The sequence below is a fragment of the Urocampus carinirostris genome, chromosome 11 (assembly GCF_059441175.1).
Source record: "Urocampus carinirostris isolate Australia breed hairy pipefish chromosome 11, RoL_Ucar_1.0, whole genome shotgun sequence".
Lineage (NCBI taxonomy): Eukaryota > Metazoa > Chordata > Actinopteri > Syngnathiformes > Syngnathidae > Urocampus > Urocampus carinirostris.
The window spans coordinates 24,489,005-24,511,184 of NC_142359.1; the positions used below are offsets into that span (position 1 = coordinate 24,489,005).

General features: G+C 42.4%; 1 protein-coding gene across 1 annotated transcript in view; it reads left to right on the forward strand.

Moving 5' to 3' along the window:
- Window positions 1-22,180, forward strand: part of dnah2 (dynein, axonemal, heavy chain 2) — a 90,904-nt gene that overhangs the window by 57,873 nt on the left and 10,851 nt on the right. The window contains exons 59-81 of the mRNA XM_088347104.1: window positions 571-781; window positions 3,158-3,274; window positions 3,339-3,480; window positions 3,549-3,718; window positions 3,800-3,916; window positions 5,126-5,290; window positions 5,348-5,470; window positions 5,539-5,687; window positions 7,015-7,081; window positions 7,169-7,319; window positions 7,543-7,691; window positions 9,422-9,555; window positions 9,639-9,783; window positions 11,632-11,831; window positions 11,914-12,040; window positions 12,113-12,299; window positions 13,178-13,326; window positions 13,406-13,589; window positions 15,182-15,372; window positions 15,443-15,634; window positions 17,096-17,280; window positions 18,634-18,868; window positions 21,433-21,581. Coding sequence (XP_088203230.1) covers window positions 571-781; window positions 3,158-3,274; window positions 3,339-3,480; window positions 3,549-3,718; window positions 3,800-3,916; window positions 5,126-5,290; window positions 5,348-5,470; window positions 5,539-5,687; window positions 7,015-7,081; window positions 7,169-7,319; window positions 7,543-7,691; window positions 9,422-9,555; window positions 9,639-9,783; window positions 11,632-11,831; window positions 11,914-12,040; window positions 12,113-12,299; window positions 13,178-13,326; window positions 13,406-13,589; window positions 15,182-15,372; window positions 15,443-15,634; window positions 17,096-17,280; window positions 18,634-18,868; window positions 21,433-21,581 — 3,639 coding nt within the window. The remainder of the gene's footprint in view (window positions 1-570; window positions 782-3,157; window positions 3,275-3,338; window positions 3,481-3,548; window positions 3,719-3,799; window positions 3,917-5,125; window positions 5,291-5,347; window positions 5,471-5,538; window positions 5,688-7,014; window positions 7,082-7,168; window positions 7,320-7,542; window positions 7,692-9,421; window positions 9,556-9,638; window positions 9,784-11,631; window positions 11,832-11,913; window positions 12,041-12,112; window positions 12,300-13,177; window positions 13,327-13,405; window positions 13,590-15,181; window positions 15,373-15,442; window positions 15,635-17,095; window positions 17,281-18,633; window positions 18,869-21,432; window positions 21,582-22,180) is intronic.

Here is a 22,180-nt window from a genome sequence, read left to right on the forward strand (position 1 = left end):
TTGGAGCCATGGTTCTTGCCAATCCACTTAGTCCAGGAGCCCTCCAAGGTGTGATAACTGCACTGTTTTTTACTGCTGACTAACGAGCAGACCTAATGTAAGCCAGGTGCCCAATTAAGGAAAGCAAATTGACTGGGCGTGTCCCTATTTTCTACTCAAAATTTACTGATTCCAATTTTTTTTCCTCAGAGTTGAGTGATTTCATATTTATTTCCCTGCACTTGCTGTATAAAAAGAACATTTACTGACTAGTGCAATGTTTTTTTCTTGGTTTCTTTTAGTGTATCCGAATGCCAATACATATTGCACATTGTCTTAACGATTGTTTCATGTTTGTGAGTTTTTTTCTACAGAATAAGATTTCTGAGTGAGGGCTTGCCCTCGACTGATGATTCCATACTTTTTGCTAGGGGTTGTCGTCGACAATGGAGTTCATTGCCACCTGTTCCTATTATCGATTTTTGTCGACACCAATTGGTGCATCCATAGTTGGGAAACGCTGACGAAGGGGGCGTGACGGACAGATTTCCTACTTACATTGCTGATGAATTTCTGTCTTTGGTGACTCAGGCTTCTGGGAGAGAAGCGGCAAGAGTTGGGGGAGCAGGTCAATAAGCTGCAAAACGGCCTTTTCAAGATCAGCGACACGGGCGAGAAGGTGGCCGCCATGACGGTGCAACTGGAGGAATCAAACAAACAAGTAGCCGACTACCAGAAGGAGTGCGACGAGTACCTGACTGTCATTGTGCAGCAGACCAGGGAGGCTGACTCGCAGCAGAAGGTATGACAACATAGACCACGGTTGTCCTACTCGTCCTACTCGTTTTCAACTCAATCTCTCTCCCAGTGCTACCAAATACTATGAATCTTGGGTAAGCTGAAATTACGAAGTACGCATTTTCTATGAAAACTACGAAAAACAAAAACAAGAAAAAAAATCGAGTACCGGTATTCCCTTGTTTTGTTTTGCGATCGTTGGGTTTCAAAAACATCCCACAATATTCAAGGCCCAGAAACCTGTTTATTTATTTATTATACACTCTATTATACATTGAAACCAAAGAACAAACCCAATCTACAGGCTTCTACATTTCTTTAACAAATAAAAGTACTGTTACTAAAAGCACTGATTCCGGACACGATACACTTTACCTCTGATTATATATTTTTGTGGACGATTGAAAAACAAAATGTAGAGTTAAAAGAACATTTCTAAAAACAAATAAAAGTACTGTAATTTATAAACAGTTTTTATTTACAAAATAATTTATGTACTGTATTTCTATTTTCGTTACATTGCTGCTTTTTGGGGTTCGACTCTTTTGTCTTTTCGTTGTGAATGAGTTCCTGTAGTAGAAGTATTTTATTCTTTTATACTGTTAAAGATGAGGTGTGTTGTTTTGGGTGTCCTTAAAAAGTTAAAGGAAATATTTTCGATATTAAGTATGTGTTAACAATTTCCAAATGAGTTTAAAGAGCCCTTATAGTTTTTTTTCCCACTTCTCCAATCTTCTTTATCTTACTTTTATCAAAGCTGTTTGGGCTAAGGAATGTGGGAAGGGGCTGCTCGCCGCGCAGTTTTTTGATAGTGTAGCACGAAAACAAAGAAATAAACGTACTTGCAACATAAGGAGCTCGACAAAGGCTGCCATGATGATACAAGCCAGAAGATGGCTTCAGCAAGTAAGAAAGGTCCAAATGCACCTTTTAAGTTTGTATTGTAATAATTTGAATTAAAAAAAAACATTTTTATTGTCTTTAATCTTTATGCTGTATTTATTATAGTTAAAACAAAGAGACGAAATTATCCAGTGCTTATGACATTTTCAAGCAGAAAATATTGTATTGTTATCAGTCCAAAATACCCTGTGTTTAGCTAATATCAGATCAATACCGAAATTTCCAGTATCAACCACCCCTCACATCCAACGCTACAGTCGGTCGGCTGGATAGACGACTGTGCCCGCCCGTGTGAGCCATACTGACTTGAATTGAACGCACCACCTAAAACTCCCGGTTCCTGGTGACCGTAGCAATGTCAACAAAAAAACAAAATAATGAGCAAAAAATTATGATAAAACCTCTTCTCTTTATGTGCAGCCCGTCGTCATATGACCCATTGCCCGGTACTGGTCCATGCTCGGTTATAGGCGAGCACTGTTGAAGTTAACAGGCATTGTGGGAAATTTTAATTATAGCACTCTTTTAATAAGGGCTGCAACTAACAATTATTGTAATGATCGATGAATGGGTAGATTTTTCAATTAATCAATGATTTGGAAATGTTTTTAAAAAATCACGTTTTTAATTTCCTCAAATATAGACAAATAGAAAAATATTCTATAGTATGAAACGATTTTTAAAGTGTTAGTCAATAAGCCTAAAAATAAACAAAAGTACTTACAAATAATTGCATTGCAAGACTATATTTATATATAGAGTGCATAAACAAGAGGAAACATCAGAGGAGAATTCGAGTACTTCGGTTGATTGTATTTTATTGTACAATGAATGTTTTAATACAGTACTTTGAGTTGCATTTCGCTGACTGAGAAGTGTTATTTAGATAAACTTGGATTTGGATCAAGATGACCTTGTGCATGAAAATAGGGTCACGAAGCGCCCTCTGTCGGACTAAAGTTCTATTACAAGTTTGTCCCTGGATCAAGAGGACGTTCAATGCATTGAATTAACGTCTGAGTGAGGAGGAAATTGTGCGGCACAACAAATCGGTGATGAAATTCTTTGCCAAACACTTTCAATAATCGATTTTAATTGATTTTATCGATACGCTGTTGTAGTCCTACTTTTGAAATGAAATGATCTGCTTTTATATAGCGCTTTTCAAGTCAATGAAGACTTCCCAAAGTGCTTTACAATGTACTTCACATTTCCCAATGGCGGCCCTGCAGCCTGCTTATTGGGGGTATTAGGGGTTCAGTGTCTTACCCAAGGACACTTCGACATGTAACACGGAGGGTCCGGGATTTTAACTGCATTCTCTTGATCCCAAGACGAGCGCTCTACCTCCTGAGCCACTGCCGCTTAACCAATTTATATGCTCAGGCACTTTAAGCTCTTGTGGGCCACAGGTTTGACACGAGACATACTCCTGTGTTGACTCAAGATCATGAATTTTTGTATTTCGGGTGATTAGACGGTGAGTGCCAAGAAGGAGAAGATCTCAGCAGAGGAGGCTCAATGCAAAGCGTTGGCACAGACTGCGTTGAGAGAACTGGATGAAGCCCTACCAGCTCTGGACGAGGCCACAAAGGTTTGGGAAAAAAATCTGCATGTAGCCCACTAAATCGTGCAAATCGTCTTTCAAATGTGACCAGGCTCTCGAGTCCCTGAACAAAAAGGACATGACAGAAATCAAATCATATGGCCGTCCTCCCGCTCTGGTAGAGCGAGTGATGCAGGCGGTCATGACGCTTCTCAACAAGGAGCCCACCTGGGCAGAAGCCAAAAGACAGCTGGGTAAGGAAAGGAAGTGTGACGTCATCTTCTATACACAAATGTTTTTTTCTCAAGATGTTTTATGACAGGTGAGGCCAACTTCATCAAAACGCTGATCAACTTCGACAAGGAAAACATATCGGACCGAGTATTGAAGAGGATCGGCAACTACTGCAGGCAGCCCGACTTCCAGCCGGACATCATTGGGAAAGTGTCTTTGGCTGCCAAGTCGCTTTGCATGTGGGTCAGAGCCATGGAGGTGAGTTTTAATTTTGTTTCATCAGGCGTCGTTATCAATAACAGTTATGGGACTGAGGTAATCCAGTCTTAACGGTTTCAGGTCTACGGATGCGTCTTCAGGGTCGTGGAGCCAAAACGTGAGCTGCTGAATGCCGCCGAAGCCCAGCTCGCGCTCAAGCAAGGCGAACTGGCAGACTCCGAAAACAAACTTAAAGAGGTACACAAGAATGGAGTATTAAAAACAACCAAATTAGAAATTAGAAGTGAAAACAAAAAATGATATTTTAAAAAAAAAGCTAAATTTGTTCCGTTTCTAGTCCAACATCCATCCATCATCTGCACTGCTTATCCTCAGTAGGGTCGCGGGCTGCTGGAGCCCGTCCCAGTTATCTTCGGGCAGGGAATACGCCATACTGGTTGCCAGCCAGTTGCTGGGGCACACAGGGAGAGGCAACTCACTCACTCATTCGCACATAGGGACAATTTTGATCGGCTAAAGAACCTGACATGCATGTTTTTTGAATATGGGAGGAAAGGGGAGTGCCCGGAGAAACCCAAAGCAAACACGGGGAGAACATGCGAACTCCACACAGGAGGATTCGATCCCATGACCTCAGAACTGTGCGGCGGCTGCGCTAAACACTAATCCGCTGTGCCGCCTTTATAGTCTAAGAGTCACTCCAAAAAGGAGAGCACGCCAATGAATTATTAGCTTGAAGGCCAACAAGAGAGGACTGTACAAAACCTTCAAGACGTACAATATCTGGCCCAAATGATCCACTGTTAATTTTATAGTTAACAGACATCTAAAATAAAGACAGAAGACACTAATGAATTTCGAGCTTGCAAGGAGAACAAAAGAAGTGTTCTAAAGGTCCCCCTAAACCCTTTCTTTTTATTTAAATCTTCTAGGTTATTGGTACACTAAATAGACCAACCCTAAAGGGGGTAGACATCAAAGAACAGCAACAAGATTGGCGTCCTGTGCTATCATGAGTAAAGACCAACACAAATTATGCAAAGGTGATCATAGAATAGAAAAATCCCTGGCATTAAAAGCATTCTTCATCGCAAAGGCTCAATAGTAACATTATAACAGGTATTCTTCCTGGGATACAGGATTGCGGCCACACACGGATTGAACAGGAAAAAAAGCCCCAAGCATTGACACAAATTCGGTCTCCCGGCCCCAGCTCTGAGCAATAGTCCACCGGGGATAATGGATCACATTCATAGCGACAGAATGGCATGGGAATATGGGATTGGGAATAATGGATTGCAATCACGCAATTCCAGTTCACTTTTTGGTGTGCAGAATGAAAAAAAGGAACTGACAAAGGCTAGGAATTAGAGTATTTATATATATATTTTTTATGTATTCCTATCTCACCCGCGTAGAGAAAACTTGACAATATTTTGTGCGCAGGTCGGGGACAAACTGGCACAGCTCAACAAACAGTACGGGGAAAAAGTAGCCACCAAGGAAGATCTCAAGAGGAGATCGGACGAGATGGAAGTGAAACTGGACCGAGCTGACAAACTGGTGAAAGGTCTGGCGGGGGAAGGCGTCCGCTGGGAGCAGACCGTTAAGGTAAGATGCACACTGCACCCCATCAGTGTGATATTAGGCCTAATCTGGTGGTCTTAGGGGCTCCAAGAGAACATGGGATTCCTGGTCGGAGACTGTCTGCTAGCAGCGTCCTTTCTCTCCTACATGGGCCCCTTCCTTTCGGACTACAGAGTGCAACTGCTGGAAATCTGGACCAAGGAGGTAAACAGAAAAGCATTGGGGAGATATCGGCTTGGAGGAGAGTGGCCAATTCTGTTTGGTCTTTTTAGGTCATGAATCAGAATATCCCCTGCACTCCAGGCTTTAGTTTTGCCACTTTCCTTTCAAACCCAACCACAGTGAGGGATTGGAACATTCAAGGCCTGCCCTCCGATGCGTTCTCCACTGAGAACGGTGTCATCGTTACCCGCGGAAACAGGTCTGGACCCAAACACACTTGTGGTGTCGATAGAGTCAACGTTAACCCTATTACAGTGCTATCTTAAAAAGGAGACTAATTAGCGGACTCAGTGCATCGCTGGTTTTTCAAAATTCTGTGATCCATTATCTCAATGACATGGCGCTGCCGGCGGGGGTGGGCAGAGCGCATTTTGTCGAGCCTGCTAGCTCCCTTTTGGCTGTGCTGTCCACCAAAAAGTGAACTGCAGTGCGGCCGTGGTCCGTTATGCCCAAATTTATATTGCTGCTAGCAGAGACCAGTACAGTGTTTTTTTCCAGTGCAGGCCATTGTGGACTGCCTAAAATGAACTGCACCATTTTGGCTCCAATCCACCTAAAAGTGAACTACATTCGTGCGGCTGCTATCCTTTACGCCCAATCGCATGTTGCTGCTGGCAGAGCGCGTTTTTTCCTGATTTAGCTCACTAAACTCTGCCATTGTGGCCTGCACAAAATGAATGGACCATTTTGGCTGGAATCCACTGAAAAGTGAGCTGCACTTGTGCGCCTGAGATCCATAATGCCCAATCGCAGTGACCAGCAGAGCGTTTCAAAAAAATCACGTTCAGGCTGCTGAAGCGTGCCATAGTGGCCAGCCTAAAATGAATCGCACTGTTTTGGCTGCAATCCATTTTAAGCAATGTACGATTAAGGAGCAGCAGAGTGCACTTTTGCACTTTTGGCAGCTGTTATTGTTAGCCGTTATATACACTTAAAATGAAGTGTACTAGTGCTGCTGCAATCCGTTATCCCATTCCTTTCCGGCCCGTCTGAAATGAAATGTGTGGTTGTGGCCGCAATCCATTATCCCCAGTCGACCCTTGCTGAGCGCAGGGGCGCTGAGAGAGCAATTTTGTCATGCTTGGCCGCTCTTTTTTCCGTTCTTTCCACCTGAGATGAACAGCACCCGTGCAGCCGCGATCCATTATCCCAACTCGACTATTGCTTTAAGCGGCAGAGCTTATGTAAACAACAGGGGTTTTACTTGGTGGACTTTTGCATATTGCAAGGATTTCTGGTCAAAGGACACAGTACTTTTTGGTGGCAGCAGCCTCAGCAGGGAAGCCCAGAAAAACAAACAAGTGTCTTAAATTCTGGATTCATTAAAAATCCACTCACATATTGAAAGACTTTTATCATCCTAAAATATTCTAATTTTCTGAGATAGTCCTATAATGGAATGTTGTTTCTTTGCCTTTGTATCAGTATAAGCATTCGCACGTAATTTGATATTTTGGGGTTGAAGTGTCTGTTATCGCAGCTAGAAGTTATCTCACAAAGTTTTTCGGTATTATGATTATTTTAAGATGGCCGCTGATGGTGGATCCGCAAGGTCAAGCTCTGAAGTGGATCAAAAAAATGGAGATGATGAAAGTAACTCGATTGATTCGTTTCTTGAAGAATACAGCTTGAATTTGGGAATATACCATCAACTAACTACATCTTTGTAAATTTGTGCAGGGCTTAAAGTTAATCGATTTTCAGATGCCGGATTACATGCTGATCATGGAAAATTCCATTCAGTTTGGAAATCCTGTCTTGCTCCAAAACGTCCAGGAGGACTTGGACCCGTCTCTTAACCCAGTTCTCAACAAGTCCTTGACTCGAATAGGTGAGAAAAATGCAAGGATCTGTATTGTCTTTGGCTTCTTCTTTAAGTGGAATTTGTTTAGTAGTTTTGTCATGATAGATTGCCATGAGAGTGTCCCTAATAGTAAATTGTACACTTTCTTTTTGGGTGAACCAGGAAGTAGCCAGTTGGCTAATGTACGCTGAAATGGTATCATCTAGGAAAAATGTGTTTTATGTAGAATTAATTTAGACTTTGTTCCTAGGTGGCAGGTTAATTATGAAAATAGGCGACAAGGAGTTGGAGTACAGTCCGGAGTTCCGTTTCTATATCACCACCAAACTGTCCAACCCTCACTACACCCCGGAGATTTCCACAAAGACCACCATTGTCAATTTTGCAGTCAAGGAACAGGTTTGTACAATGTTGTTGTTTTTATTTCTGCTTCCTCAAATTTTAATGTTTGGCTTTTAAAGAGCTTGAAAATGCTTAAAATCTTCAGTAGTTTACGACATTAGTTTATAGCAAATGACTAAAAGCAACCTGTCACGGTCACCTTGGTGACCAGTCTGCCCCGCCCTCTGGGCAACAGCTGAAAGCAGTTCCACTACTTGTGGGTCTGCTATTTAAGGCTGCATTGTGGGCTCTGCGGTGGCTGGTTCATTACTCTTATACACAATCCCGGTCTGTTATGCTTGTCCTGTTTTAGTCTGTTATGCCTTGTCATGTTTTAGTCTGTTATGCCATGTCCTGTTGAGTTCGTGCTGGAGGAACTCTGTGTTGTTCTGTTTTGCCCCGGAGTATTGGGCGACTTTTATTTTATTAAATAAAACTTATGGATCGTCAACGCATTTGAGTCCTCCCTTCATGCCTCCTGCCTCCGTTCTGGTCCGGTCACCTTCCTCGCCACCACGCCTCGTGACACAACCAACATGGAAAACAAAGCAAGCAATTTTAATCCAATGGCTAAATTAATGCATTTGTAGGGCGTCTTTGTACAAAGAGCGTCATCTAGTGGAATTAATCAATATCACAAGTGCTTTATGAAGCTTCACTTGTCTGTCCCTTTTTTTAATCACTTAATCCATTGTTATGAATGTGTGATTCGTAGAATTAGATTAAAGTTAAAGATCGCTACTGTGTTGTTTGCAGTTTTGTTATATTCTTTTGTTTTTCCATTAGATTTTTGTTATCATTTTTGTTTCTTTCCCCCATATTTTCATATTTGCTACCTTTTCTCTGTATGTTTTCCCTTTTTCTGCCTTTTTGTTTTTTCCCCCATTTATCTTCTTTTCCCCTATTTTATTTCCTCCCAGTTTATTCTTTTTTCTCTTTTTTTCTTGTTGGATTTTCTCTTATTTTATCTTGTCCTTGTCTTCTCTATTTTTCTTCTTCCTTTTTCCTTTTTTTCATAATTCCCCTTTGTCGCTTTCATTTTTTTGTCCTGTTTGTTTCTTTTCCTTTTTTCCCATTTTTTTGTCTTTTTTCTCTTTCTTCTTCTTCCTTTCTCTTTTTTGTTCTTCTCCTTTTTTCATTTTTGTCCTTCTCTTTTCTCTTCTTTCACAGTTTTTCTTTTTCTCCCACCTTTTAAAAAGTTATAACATTGTCTAAGAAGCACTTTCCACCTGAAAATGGCACTCTTAAATTATATTGGCCAAAACATTTCCAAATCTGAAAATTCTCTTCCATTTCCATCCATCCATCCATTATCTGCACCGCTTATCCTCAGTAGGGTCGCGGGGGTGCTGGAGCCCATCCCAGCTCTCTTCGGGTAGTGGGAAGGGGACAGGGGACACCCTGAACTGATTGCCAGCCAGTCGCAGGGCAGGCAGAGATAGACAACTAACTCGCTTATTCACACCTAGGGACAATTTGGACCTAATATGCATGTTTTTGGATTGTGGGAGGAAACCGGAGTGCCCGGAGGAAACCCACACAAGCACAGGGAGAACATGCAAACTCCATGCAGGAGGTTCGATCTCATGACCTCAGAACTGTGCCGCACACGCGCTAACCACCGTGCTGCCCATTTCATTCCAGTCATATTTTCCATTGTGAAATGTCATTTTCAATATCTTCCAGCTCTGGTTTCAACTGCTGAAGGTTATTGGAGTTTAAGTGTGCGCATTTGTGTTCCCTGACAGGGTCTAGAAGCCCAACTATTAGGTATCGTGGTGCGTAAGGAGCGTCCAGACCTGGAAGAACAGAAGGACAACTTGGTGATGAGCATTGCCTCAGGAAAGAGGAGCCTACAGGAGCTGGAGGATGAGATTCTCAGGTTAAAAGAGACCCCCCTACATTTCTGGAAAGATTTTTTTATATGTTACATGAGCGCTTCTGTATTTTGCCTGTCCCCCGCAGGTTGCTGAACGAGGCCAGCGGCTCCCTGCTGGACGACGTGCAGTTGGTGAACACCTTGCAAACGTCCAAAGTGACGGCCACGGAGGTTTCCGAGCAGCTGGAGAGCAGCGAAGTGACGGAAGTCAAGATCGACACCGCTCGAGAGGTAACGCGCTGATGCTGTTGAATATTCTGTCTTAAATACTGATGAAAGAGACAAAAGAGAAGACTAGTGACAAGGAAAGGCGGTATTTATTGGTAGAACGTTAATATTTATACAAGTTCTGGTTGTATAACGGGTTCATCACAGGAAATCATTTTAGCACAACGCCAAATATTTACAATTTGGCTCCATGACTTCCATTGGTTTAACAATAATTTTATGTCTGTTATATGAAAACATTCAACGCAGAGTTGGTGTGTTTTTTTTCAACATTATTCCCCCTTTTGATGATTTCAAATCATCAACCAAGGTCTTTCTCAAGCATCCTTGTCCAATCACCAGGGTTTTCTGAGACGCTTCAATCCATCCATGCCACGAGACCAGTCTAACTCGAGTTTGAAATCTGTGATTGGGAGGTCCAGTTTTTGATCAATTTGGAAAGACTCCGGGAACCAGGGATTGCAAGTTCATGGCTTATCCTGAGACAATGTCTCACTGATATCAGGAAGGTCTATGTGAAAAGGGGCACAAATACTGCACCCGACCGGCTCTTGTAAATGGTAATGTTATATAGCGCTTTTCAAGTCAACGAAGACCTCCCAAAGCGCCTTACAATGTGCTTCACACTTACCCATTCACACACACACTTACACACCAATAACGGCCATGCCGCCACGCAAGGCGCCGACCTGCTTATTTGGGGCATTAGGGATTCAGTGTTTTGCCCAAGGGGTTTGTCTTGGAGTAAGGCAACCAATCGCATGAATAATAAAGACACTTTCAACCCATCCATGCCACTAGTCCAGCCCAAGATTTATTTGTAGAACAATTTCATCACAAGTAAAGTCCAAACTTAACCCAACACCAAATTTAGACAATTGGTCAACGTGACCTCCATTGGTTAAACGGTAATTTAATGTCTGTTATTTTATGCAAAGAGAATTAAAATGCGGGCACACTTGTCAGATTGACAGTCTTTAATGGGGAAAAGGGAAGTAACAAAAAGGCTCTGTAGAGGAAGGAAATTGAATAACGGTGAACAAAAACACAGTCCATAAAATGCAAGTCTGGATAAATACTAAGTCGTACTTAATCATAAAGGAAGCTTCGAGGGTTTTTGGAGAGTGGTGCGGAGGGGCAAGAACGTCAATGATCCGACGCTAAAAGTCTGTCCAAGCTGTCCTTAAATACTAGTGTTTTTTTAATGAGAACCAGGTGTGCCTAATAAGGTAATCAGTCCCTTTGCGGCACACTAGGACCTCACAATATCTGTTAAGTGATATCGTTCTTTCCAGATATTTCCTGTGAAAGTTCACATTGACAGTTTTTCTTCTCAATATTCCTCTCTTTGATTAATCGAAAAAAATAACCAAGGTCTAAAGTGTTGCTGTCCAATCACACGAGTTTATTTAGATGCTTCGGACTTTTCCTAGTCCGGTCCACGCTTGAGTTGGAAAGTCTTTGACTGGTCCACGTTACGGATCAAGTCCTTGTTCGTATGAAAGTCTGCGGGAACCAGGGATTGAGAGTTCATGGCTCTCCCCAACATATCGTCCCTTTGATGCTGGAAAGGCCAATGTGAAAAGGGGCAGAAAAACTGCACCAAGACCTTGTTTGTCCTGGGGTTGGGCAAAAGGGTCGGCTTCAGAACAACTATTCAGATAATTATTATGCCTCTGTCTGAATGGTAACGCCTATCTTCTGTCCTTTTTTTGTTCCTCTGCTGAAGAGTTGGTGACCTTCCACATCACATGACCGAGAGGGTTGATCGCCAACTAGCTAACTAGCTAACTAGCTAAGCATCCAATTCACATACATAACCCAGCTTTTTCTTTGGAATCTTTTGGACAGGCTTACCGTGCATGCGCTCAGCGGGCATCTATCTTGTTTTTCATCCTGAATGACATGGGCCGCATCGATCCCATGTACCAGTTTTCATTGGACGCCTATATCAACCTGTTCAACCTAAGCATCGAGAAAAGTAAGAGCAGTCTAAAGCTGGAAGAAAGAATCATCAACCTCAACGATTACCACACCTATGCGGTGTACAAGTAAGTAGTCGGATGAGCTCTCCTCTGAAGCACGTTTTAAAACGTTTTCAAACCCGACTACGGTTCTCTTCACGCTTTGCAGGTATGCGTGCAGGGGTCTGTTTGAGATGCACAAGCTCCTCTTTAGCTTCCAAATGTGTGCCAAAATCTTGGAGGTCGCCGGCACGCTCAACATGGACGAGTACAGCTTCTTCCTCCGTGGCGGAATTGTAAGAATATGAACCTCAGGTGGTCTGGTTTCAACATCATGGATCACGTCCGGATCCGCTATGTGTTTGCAGGTACTTGACAAGAGGGCTCAGATGGAAAACCCATGTGCCAACTGGCTCGTGGACTCCAGCTGGGACAATGTCACAGAATTGGACAAGCTGCCGAACTTCCACGGCATCATGGCCTCCTTTGAAAAATACCCGCGGGACTGGAAGCTTTGGTTCACCAGTGCAGAGCCCGAGAAGGCACAACTACCAGGTTTGTAAATGGACCAACCGCCCTGTGATAAGCAAAATTCTGCAAAGTAGCCCCCTGCCATTTTTTACATGCACTCTGTCAGCCCCCGCTCGCCGCAATAGTGGACCGGGTATAATCTACCGCGGCCGCATGGGTACTATTCATTTAAGGCGAAAAGAACGGGAAAAAAAGAACTGCCCGACATGATGGAAATTAGCCAACCTTAACCTTGTTTGACCAATTGTTGATTAGGGATAATGGATCGTGGAAAAAAACATTGCAGTTTATTTAAGGCAGGCAACAATGGCACACGTCAGTATCCTGAACTGAAAAAAATGCGCTCTGTGCCCGCCTCTGATCTTAGCAATAGTCGACTAAGAATAATGAATTGCGACCCAACAGTGCATTTCCTTTTAGGCAGGTACGCCTCTCGACAAAAGTGCCTTCTGCCGGTCCCAACTCACAGCAATAGGACATTGGCGATAACGGATCACGGGCATACGAGTGCAGTTTATTTTAGGCGGAAATACATAATGGCAAAAAAAAAATTGCCAGGCCTTGAAAAACTGTGCTATGCTGGACTCTTCCTTCAATAATATGAGATCAGGGATATTGTATCTCAGCTGCACGAGTGCAGTTCACTTTAGGCGAAAATACAGTAAAGACCAAAAAAGAGCTGCTGGGCCCGACAAAACTGTGCTCTGCCAACACCCACGTCGGCAAAATGCGTTTGGGGATAATTGATCGCGGAGTATTTTTCAACCTTCATTGCACTGATGCCTCGATGTATGGAGCGCAAAGTAGAGAGAGATTACAGTAAATAACTTGTATTCAATATAAAATGGCCGACAAAATCTGATTGTGTCATTTTTTGTTTGGGCTTGGTGCGCCACCTGCAGGAGACTGGGAGAACAGCTGCAACGAGCTCCAGAGGATGCTCATCGTCCGTTCGCTGCGGCCAGACCGCGTCCTGTTCTGCGCCACTACCTTCATCGTCAACTACCTGGGCCCTCGCTTTGTGGAGCCTCCCGTTCTCGACATGAAAGCTGTAACAAAAGCGTTTTTGTCTTTTTATCGGGTTTATCTATGTCTTGTCAATCACTTTCGCCCTTCTCTTGTCTCTCCAGGTGGTGGACGAATCCACATGCCTATCTCCTCTGGTTTTTGTCTTATCTCCTGGCGTGGATCCCACGGGAGCCTTGCTGACACTGGCTGAGACGACGGGCATGAGCAAACTATTCCACGCGCTTTCGTTGGGTCAAGGCCAAGCTCCCATTGCCAAGAAAATGATCGAAGAGGGCGTTAGAAAGGGTATTTTCTTTTGTAGTGTTTCCTGATGCACGGCAAATTGGGACATCCTGGCTGGAGAGGAAAGAAAGCTATGTTGACTCAGCTCATGTGGGAATTTTTTTAAGTTAAGATGATACCTAGCCCAACTGACGCTAGTTTTTCCCAAAAGTGTTGCGCACGCCAGTCCAAAATTTCTAGACTAATCTTAACGCTTGCTACTTTCTTGGGCCAGATTTATGAACAAGACTTGTCAGTTGGGGAAACAAGATCCTTATAACCCAATTAACGCTCCGTAGAACAGGGGTGCCCACATGTTTTCTGCATGTGAATAACTGATAAAATGGCCATGTCAATGTAATCGACTTTCTATACATATATATTTATAAATATATCATGTTGAGTATTTTTTATTTGTACCATATATGTTGATGTGTCTTGCATGTGGTAGATTGCGATCGTCCTCTGCCCTGGAGGCTATACTACGTCTCGAATTTTGTCTGGAACATCACATTTTGGATTTACTGTAATCTCCCAGTGCTTTGGAACCAGATTGGCATTGTAGGTTGAAAACATTGTTGGGTCTGGCGTTTTTTTTTTTTTTTCTGTTCTTTCCACTAAAAAGAGAACTTCACTCATGCGGCCATGACCCATTATCTCCGATCCTATATTGCTGCGAGCAACGGCCGGCGGAGGCACTCTTGTCGGGCCTGGCAACACTATTTTTTTGCCATTATATCCGCCTTAAATGAACTGCACTAGTGCTGCCGTTTTTCATTATCTTTGACCCTATATGGCAGTGAGCTGGCCTCACAAAGGGTACTTTGGTCAGGAAGTGTGCTGTTCTAGCCCACCTCAAATGAAATGCACAGTTGTGGCCGTCATCCATTATCTCTGGTCGATTGGAAGCGAGCCGATTACTTTTTTTTCCCAGTTCGGGCCGGTGAAGCTTGACATTGCGGCCCACCTAAAATTAAATCAAGGTCCATTACTTTAGGTTGACTAGTACTGAGAGCGGAGAATGAGAAAACATTTTTGCGTCATGCACAGCAACTCTTTTATTTTTCTCTCCCTTCCGCCTAACATGATGAGCACTTGTGCCACCGCTATCTATTGTCCCTGAGCCCATATTGCTGCGAGTGGGCCTGGCAGAAGAGGCGTGGCGTTCTGGCCAGCCTTTAAAGAAATGCTTGGTTTTGGCCACAATCCATTTTGCCTGGTCGACTATTACTGAGAGAAAGGGCCAGCAGGGTCCCTGTGGCCTTCCTAGACTGAACTGCGCTGTTTTGGGCGTGATCCATTATGCCTAGTCAACAATTCCTGAAAGCAGTGGCTGAGAGAGCAAATTTGTCGTTATTCGTAGCGGGTCGTTTTTTTCCTCAATCTTTCCACCAAAAATAAACAGTCGTTCCACTGTGATCCATTATTCCTTGTTAACTATTGCTGCGAGCGGGGATCAACAGTATGTCAAGGGGGTTCTGGTCCCCACTAACTGCGATAAACAAGGGATTTCAGTATCTTCTCGTATAAACATAAATCTCATATCTTCACTTTGAGTCGGTCTGTTTAATCCTGAGATCCCTTCTTCTTAATTGATTTGCTGGAATCCATTCCAGGACACTGGGTCTTTCTGGCCAACTGTCACCTTTCTCTGTCCTGGATGCCTGAGCTGGACAAGCTGGTGGAGCAACTAGAGGTCCAGAAGCCCCACACGGACTTCCGACTGTGGCTCAGCTCCTCGCCGCATCCGGAATTTCCCATTAATATCCTGCAATCGGGGATCAAGATGACCACGGAGCCACCTAAGGTCCAACCCGAGTGCCGGACATCTGGCGCGGAGCTTGCTCCTCACCATTTTTCTTCTTTTTTGTCCACAGGGCGTGAGGGCCAACATGAAGCGCCTTTATCACCTGGTGACCGAGACTCAGTTCACCCGCTGCGCTAAACCCGTCTTCTACAGGAAGCTCCTCTTCTCGCTCTGCTTTTTTCACAGCATTCTGCTGGAAAGGAAGAAATTTCTGCAGCTAGGCTGGAACATCATCTATGGATTCAACAATTCAGACTTTGAAGTAAGACATGGCAAATGATAAGAACCCTACTACAGCGCTTTAGTAGGTACATTCAAATCAAATTGAATACTTTTTCTGGTATATAAAGCGTCGGGATCAAAAAGTGCACTCTCAAAAGGAATCTATTGTGAACTGCTTTTATATATAAGGCGTACTGAACTATAAGGTGCATGAAATAAAGTACTTTAAGAGTTAGGGTTGCTTTTAAAAACAAATACAGTCAGAAAAAATGAAAACATAAATTTTATTGAAAATTAGCTAACAATATGAAATCTGGTTTAACCAATACCATACATTTATTCATAAATGGTAATCGTATATAGTAGCATTTCACTTTAAGGATGCATTTCCAATTTTGTTTACCGTAATTTCTCGTACACAAATTACACTGGATTAAAAGGTGTACTTTCGAATATCTGGAATTTCAATGGTTTCTTTGGAAAGTTCTTTTACCTTATAGTCTAGAAAATACAGTACCACATACACATGCAGACATTTTGTATAAATATTTTGTTCCATTCTTATTTCATGATTAATGGTAAATGAATCACACATATTATCATTTGTCAGTCCAAACTAAAACATGTTTTTCCTCCTCTCACTCAAAATTAATGTGTATAGTATTTCTCATTTACTTTCTGTGCCGCTGGATGCTATTTACGTCTTTTTTTTCAAATGCTTGCTGTAAATTATTTTGTATTGCTTTTTGGAGTAAAATTTGATTTCTACTTACCAGATTTCTTTGATTAGACAATGCAGCTGCAGAAACACATTATTGTGGAGAAATCTTAAGTGGGTTGACCTCCTCTTCATAAAAAAAAAATAATTAAACCAGATATTCTTATGTTAAGAATGTAAAAAACAAAAACAAAAAAAAACACGTTAACTAATTTAGAAAGAGTCCTTTGAAAAAGTTTGGATCCCCTGATCATTTTTAATATTGTCATTTCCCAATCATTGATTGTTGTGGTCACTCATTTCTGTGAAATATGTAATAAAGTGAAAATTAAGTCTATAGGATTTACAAAAGGTGTACAATTAGGACTTCAACAAAAGTGTGCTGAATCAATAAATGATGCACAGTGACACCATCTGTAGGAAGATCACATTGTAGATCTGTGGAGCTGTTCTTTGGCTTAAGTTTGATTACCATTCTTCGTCTCTGCTTATTTGAGATTTTTTGGGGCCTGCCACTCTGGACCTTAACTAAAACTGTGCCTGTGGGCTTCCATTTCCTCACTGTTTTTCACGGTGGGAACTGACAGCTGTAATCTCTGACTTAACTTTTAGTGTCCTTCCCCAAAAGCATGATGTCATTTGACAGTTATTTTGAGGCTCACACGTTGCCACTTCTCAGAGATGAGGCAAACAGGATAACAACTCACAACTGACCACCTTAAATTGATTATGTTTACAGTGTGAGCATCTCCATTTAATGACCTGCTCTAATTCCTCCTGAAGGTGAGCGAGAATCTTCTCAGCCTGTACCTGAACGAGTATGAGCAGATCCCTTGGGACGCCCTCAAGTATCTCATCGCCGAGGTCAACTACGGAGGACACGTGACGGACGACTGGGACAGACGTCTCCTCACCACTTACATCAATGACTACTTCTGTGAAGCTGCCGTCACTGAGCCTTACTTCAAGTTAGTGACGAGTCGCGTGTATTTCCACTAATGTTCAGCCGCAAAGTTCATGAAAATGTGTTTTTATTTGTATTTTTACCTTAGCAAAAGTTTACTACACCAGTTTGCAGCAAATTACTACAAATGAATTTTCTATGAAAACTACAAAAATTGTTGATTTTGACTCCTTGAGATCAGGGGTGTCAATCTCATTTTAGTTTGGGGGGCCACATGGTAGAAAAACATTCACACAGGGCTGGACTAGTAAATTAATGGCATAAAACGTATGCCTTAGCTGGAGTGCTGGGGGCCTTTTCGGAGGCTCACAGTTAAACCATGATACAAAAATGTAAGATTTGTTTATAAAAGATTATTGAGGGTTTTTTGTCCGCATTCAATCAATTGTAGCATTTATCAAGTGTGCATTTGTAAAAAAAGGAAGAAAAGAAAGGGAAAACAACTATTGAATTATTTGACGCTAGAGTTTTTTAAACTCGGGGAATAGCATAGAAACACTAATTTAAATAATTGATTCAAACATACTTCTGCGTTTTTATTTTATTTTTTAATGAAAATGTTTATCTGAAGATGGAAACTTTGCTGTTATGTTTTATATCGATTATAGAAAGGACACGCGGATGCTAATTTAAAAAAAAAAAATATTTTTCCTATTGCCGTAAAGAACATGTTCCTGATTTTAAGTAAAATAACCTCAGGCTGGGGTTTCTCAATGTTCACTGGTTGGTTAATAGTAGTCGGCAAACGAAGATATAGTGGGTGCTTTGTAAAGTGGTGTTTGGCTTTGGTGACATCTGGTGGACATATTTAGAACTACAAGTCATTGTTTGAAGCCATGCAGCTTATTCTTCTTGTGTGCTGGAAGTAAATGTCTCTTGGACAATCCCTTTGAATTTTTTTGAACTATTTTATCAATTTTTCCGAATGCCCAATATATAAATTTTATAGTAACTGCCAGTAAATTAAGTCTACCGATTGGCCTTGAAGCTGAGTGGTTAGTGCATCTGTGACACACTTCTGAGGTCATGGGTTCGAATCACGCTACCAGCCTTGTGGTGCGGAGTTTGCATGTTCTCCCCATGCTTTCGTGGGTGTCACCTGGGCACTCCGGTTTACTCCCACATTCCAAAACATGCATGTCAGGTTGATTGGCGGGTCCAAATTGTCCCTAGGTGTGAATGAGTGAGTTGTCTGTCTCCGTGTGCCCTGTGACTGGCTAGCAACCAGATAAGGGTGTCCCCTGCCCAGTGCCCCAAAGATAGCTGGGATGGTCTCCAGGACCCCCGCAACCCTACTAAGAATAAGTGGTGCAGATCATGGATGGATGGCTGATTTGCCTATCTCAATCCCCCCTAGGTTGTCAACATTATCCGCATATTACATCCCGCACGACGGACCGCTGTCTTCCTACAAGGACTTCATCAACATGCTGCCTACCCACGAGCACCCCGACTTGTTCGGCCAGCACCCCAACGCCGACATCGCCAGCCAGATTGCGGAAACCCGGGCCCTGTTTGACACGCTTCTGTCGCTACAGCCCCAAGTGACCAGCACCAGCTCAGCTGGGTCTGGACCAAGTCGTGAGGACAAGGTGATGAATTGAAATGGCCCTAACAAAACAAAGTGGTCAAATACAGTGGTACTGTCCTCTTTATGGATTAGGATTATGCTCGTAGCTGGAACTGCTTGTGTAATTGGCACATTCTTCCGTTAGGAAACAATTCAAACCAATTTGGCTTGTTCCAAACCTCCCAAAAGCATCAAAGTGAACCCAATATACCTATAAAACACATCTCTCTGATGACTAAACCACATGTAAATAGCAATTAAAGATATAAAATACAGTGATAAGATAAATAACATGATATGAATCAAGGGTATCAAACTCCTTTTAACTCGGGGGCCACATGATGGAACAAAAATTCTGTCGGAGGCCAGATTAGTAGATTAGAGAAAGAAAAAAAGAAAGAAATAAGAGCGAGTAAGAGAGAGCAAGTAAGAGAGAGTGAGAGAGAGAGAGTGAGAGAGAGAGAGAGAGAGACACACACACACACACACACGGACACACGCACACACGGACACACGGACACACACACACACGGACAGAGAGAGAGACAGATAGAGAGACAGAGAGAGAGACAGACAGAGAGAGACAGACAGAGAGAGAGGGGGGGACACAGAGAGAGACAAACAGAGAGAGAGACAAACAGAGATAGAGAGGGTGACACAGAGAGAGACAGACAGAGATAGAGAGGGGGACACAGAGAGAGACAGACAGAGATAGAGAGAGGAAGAAAGAGAAAAAGAAGGTAAAAAGACACACAGAGAGAAAGAGACAAAGAGGGTCAAAGAAGGTAAAAAGACACACAGAGAGAAAGAGACAAAGAGGGTCAAAGAAGGTAAAAAGACACGCAGAGAGAAAGAGACATAGAGGGTCAAAGAAGGTAAAAAGACACACAGAGAGAAAGAGAGAGACAAATAAATACAAGTAGAGCATCTTTGTGAGGGGCACCTGGGTCTGGCAACATCAAGTGGACACATATCAACGTGCAGCTCGTTTTTCTCTTGCACTTTTCTGAACATTGTCTCGCGGGCCGGATTCTATCCCTTAGCGGGCTTGATCCGACCCGCAGGCCGCCTGTTTGACTCCCCTGGTATAAATGAAATAAAACGCGAGTTAATACTGACAATTTACCCCAGAGGCAGTCGCCTTAACAAAAGTTCGCGTGTAGTGCCGAGGGAGGTGCTGGGAACGTTTGCAAGGAAGTGCGAAAGCTCACATACCTCTCAATTTATACCTCATAGTATGTTATGTTTTTTTTTAATTATATCAAATTGAGTACGCCGTAATACAATTTTTATACGGGAAAAATATAGTATATAATAGACAGATCTCGTTTTGCCGATTTAATCTCTAATCCGGAATGTCTCTGTCACCGGTAGCAGCTGACAAGGTCATCGTAGATTGCTATCGCTCTTGTTGCGATATTCTACATAGTATGAGTAAATATGTACTGCCTTGTGTTTCTCGGGTTTATTATTTCTTAATCAGGAATATTCACAATCACCAACACTGGAAGTCCCAGGAATTTCATTACCCCTCGAGAATGACCAGCAGACAGCCAAAAGGCTGTTATTTAAAACCAGGAACTCAACTGCCAAGCTTGTCAGCATTGTTCTGTAAATGCAGCAAATGAAATGTGCTGCGTGGTAGTAAAACATTTTTACAGTAATACTACAAACATATTACAGATATACTACAAAAATATCTTATGGAAATACTACAAAAACACTGTAGAAACACTGCAAAAAAACGTACAGTTATCCTATAAAAATACAACAGAAATATTGCAATAATTAAACTGCAGAAATACTACAAAAATACCACGAAAATACAACTGCAGTAATAGTACAATCTGGTAACGCCTCCACCAAACATTATTTTCTTCACATTAGCATGCAAAAATGTGTTGTTCATGCCAAAGTTTGCCTTATTTCCAGAATAATGGTGACACTAATCCAGTCAGCTGGCCGTCCTTTGGGCTTTCTATGTAGGAAAGCAGTTTCCTCCAGGCACTCCGGTTTCCTCCCACATTCCAAAAACATGCATGTCAAGTTAATTGGCTGGTCCAAACTGTCACTAGGTGTGAATGAGCGAGTGAGTTATCTGTCTCTGTGTGCTCTGCGACTGGCAGGCAACCGGTTCAGGGTGTCCCCTGCCCACTGTCCGAAGATAGCTTGGATGGGCTCCAGTGCCCCCGCGACCCTACTGAGGATAAGCGTTGCATATAATGAATGGATGTAGGAAAGCCAAATGGTTTGTCTTCTAGTGTGAATAAGAAGAGCTGTTGGCTTAGGTTGACAGGTATGGGATCGAGAGACTGTTAATGACGCAAATACTTACTGTACACTAAAAATTAAAGCTGCTGTTACTTAAAATAAACGTACACTCAAAAATGCACAACCCAGCTGATGCTGGCAGTAAGCAGTCGCGAGCAATAAGAGGTCTCAGGGGGTCAGTGTGGTAGCCTCAAGGGACTGCTCGTGAACTGGATTTTCCTACGTGTAGTGAGCAAATTTTGTTGCTTGTACAAAAAGGTACTACTGTATTCAAATTTTTGGGTGTCTACACTGTTAGATTTGTTCTCTGTCCAGGTTTTAGAGCTATTAGCCGACGTTCGGCAGACCATCCCGCCCATCATTGACTATGAGGGTGCCAGTTCGCTCTTTCTGGATCCTTCACCCCTTGATGTGGTTTTGCTGCAAGAGATCCAGAGATACAACTCCCTACTGAGCATGATCAAGTAGGATTTTTTTCCCGTTTCGGTCTTCTTGTCTCGATAAATCGGACACAGAGGCAATTTCCTCCTTTGGGATGACAGGAAATTGTGTTTATCTCTTCCAGAAACCTTCCTAAAAAGATAAAACACAAAAAAACAATAATTTCGTTATTCGTTAGAATATATTATAATGTATCAAACAAACTACCTACTAGGACTGAAAAGGCTTCAACAAAAGGCTACAGTTTCGATTCATGTGGCGTGAAAAAATTAAGGCGGGGTAATCCCTCGCTATTACGCGGTTTACCTTTCACGGTCTCGCTGCGTTATGGATTTTTTTCTGTTCTGATTGGCCATGTAGCGTAATTATTTAGTTTTAGAAAAGAAGTGAGAGGCTATATTGGTTGGCTAATTGCAGTTACGTCAGAATCCCAAAAGAGGGCGGCAAATGATACCTCAATAAACGAATGCTTGGGCATGTAATTGGTGATTTCCCTTTATTGTATTGTATAAAATAGTATTTAATTTGTATAATAATTGAAAAAAAGTAAATAAAGGCTTCTAATTAACGCGGGCTCTTTTTTGTACATTACCCACTTGATAAACAAAGGCTTACAATATTT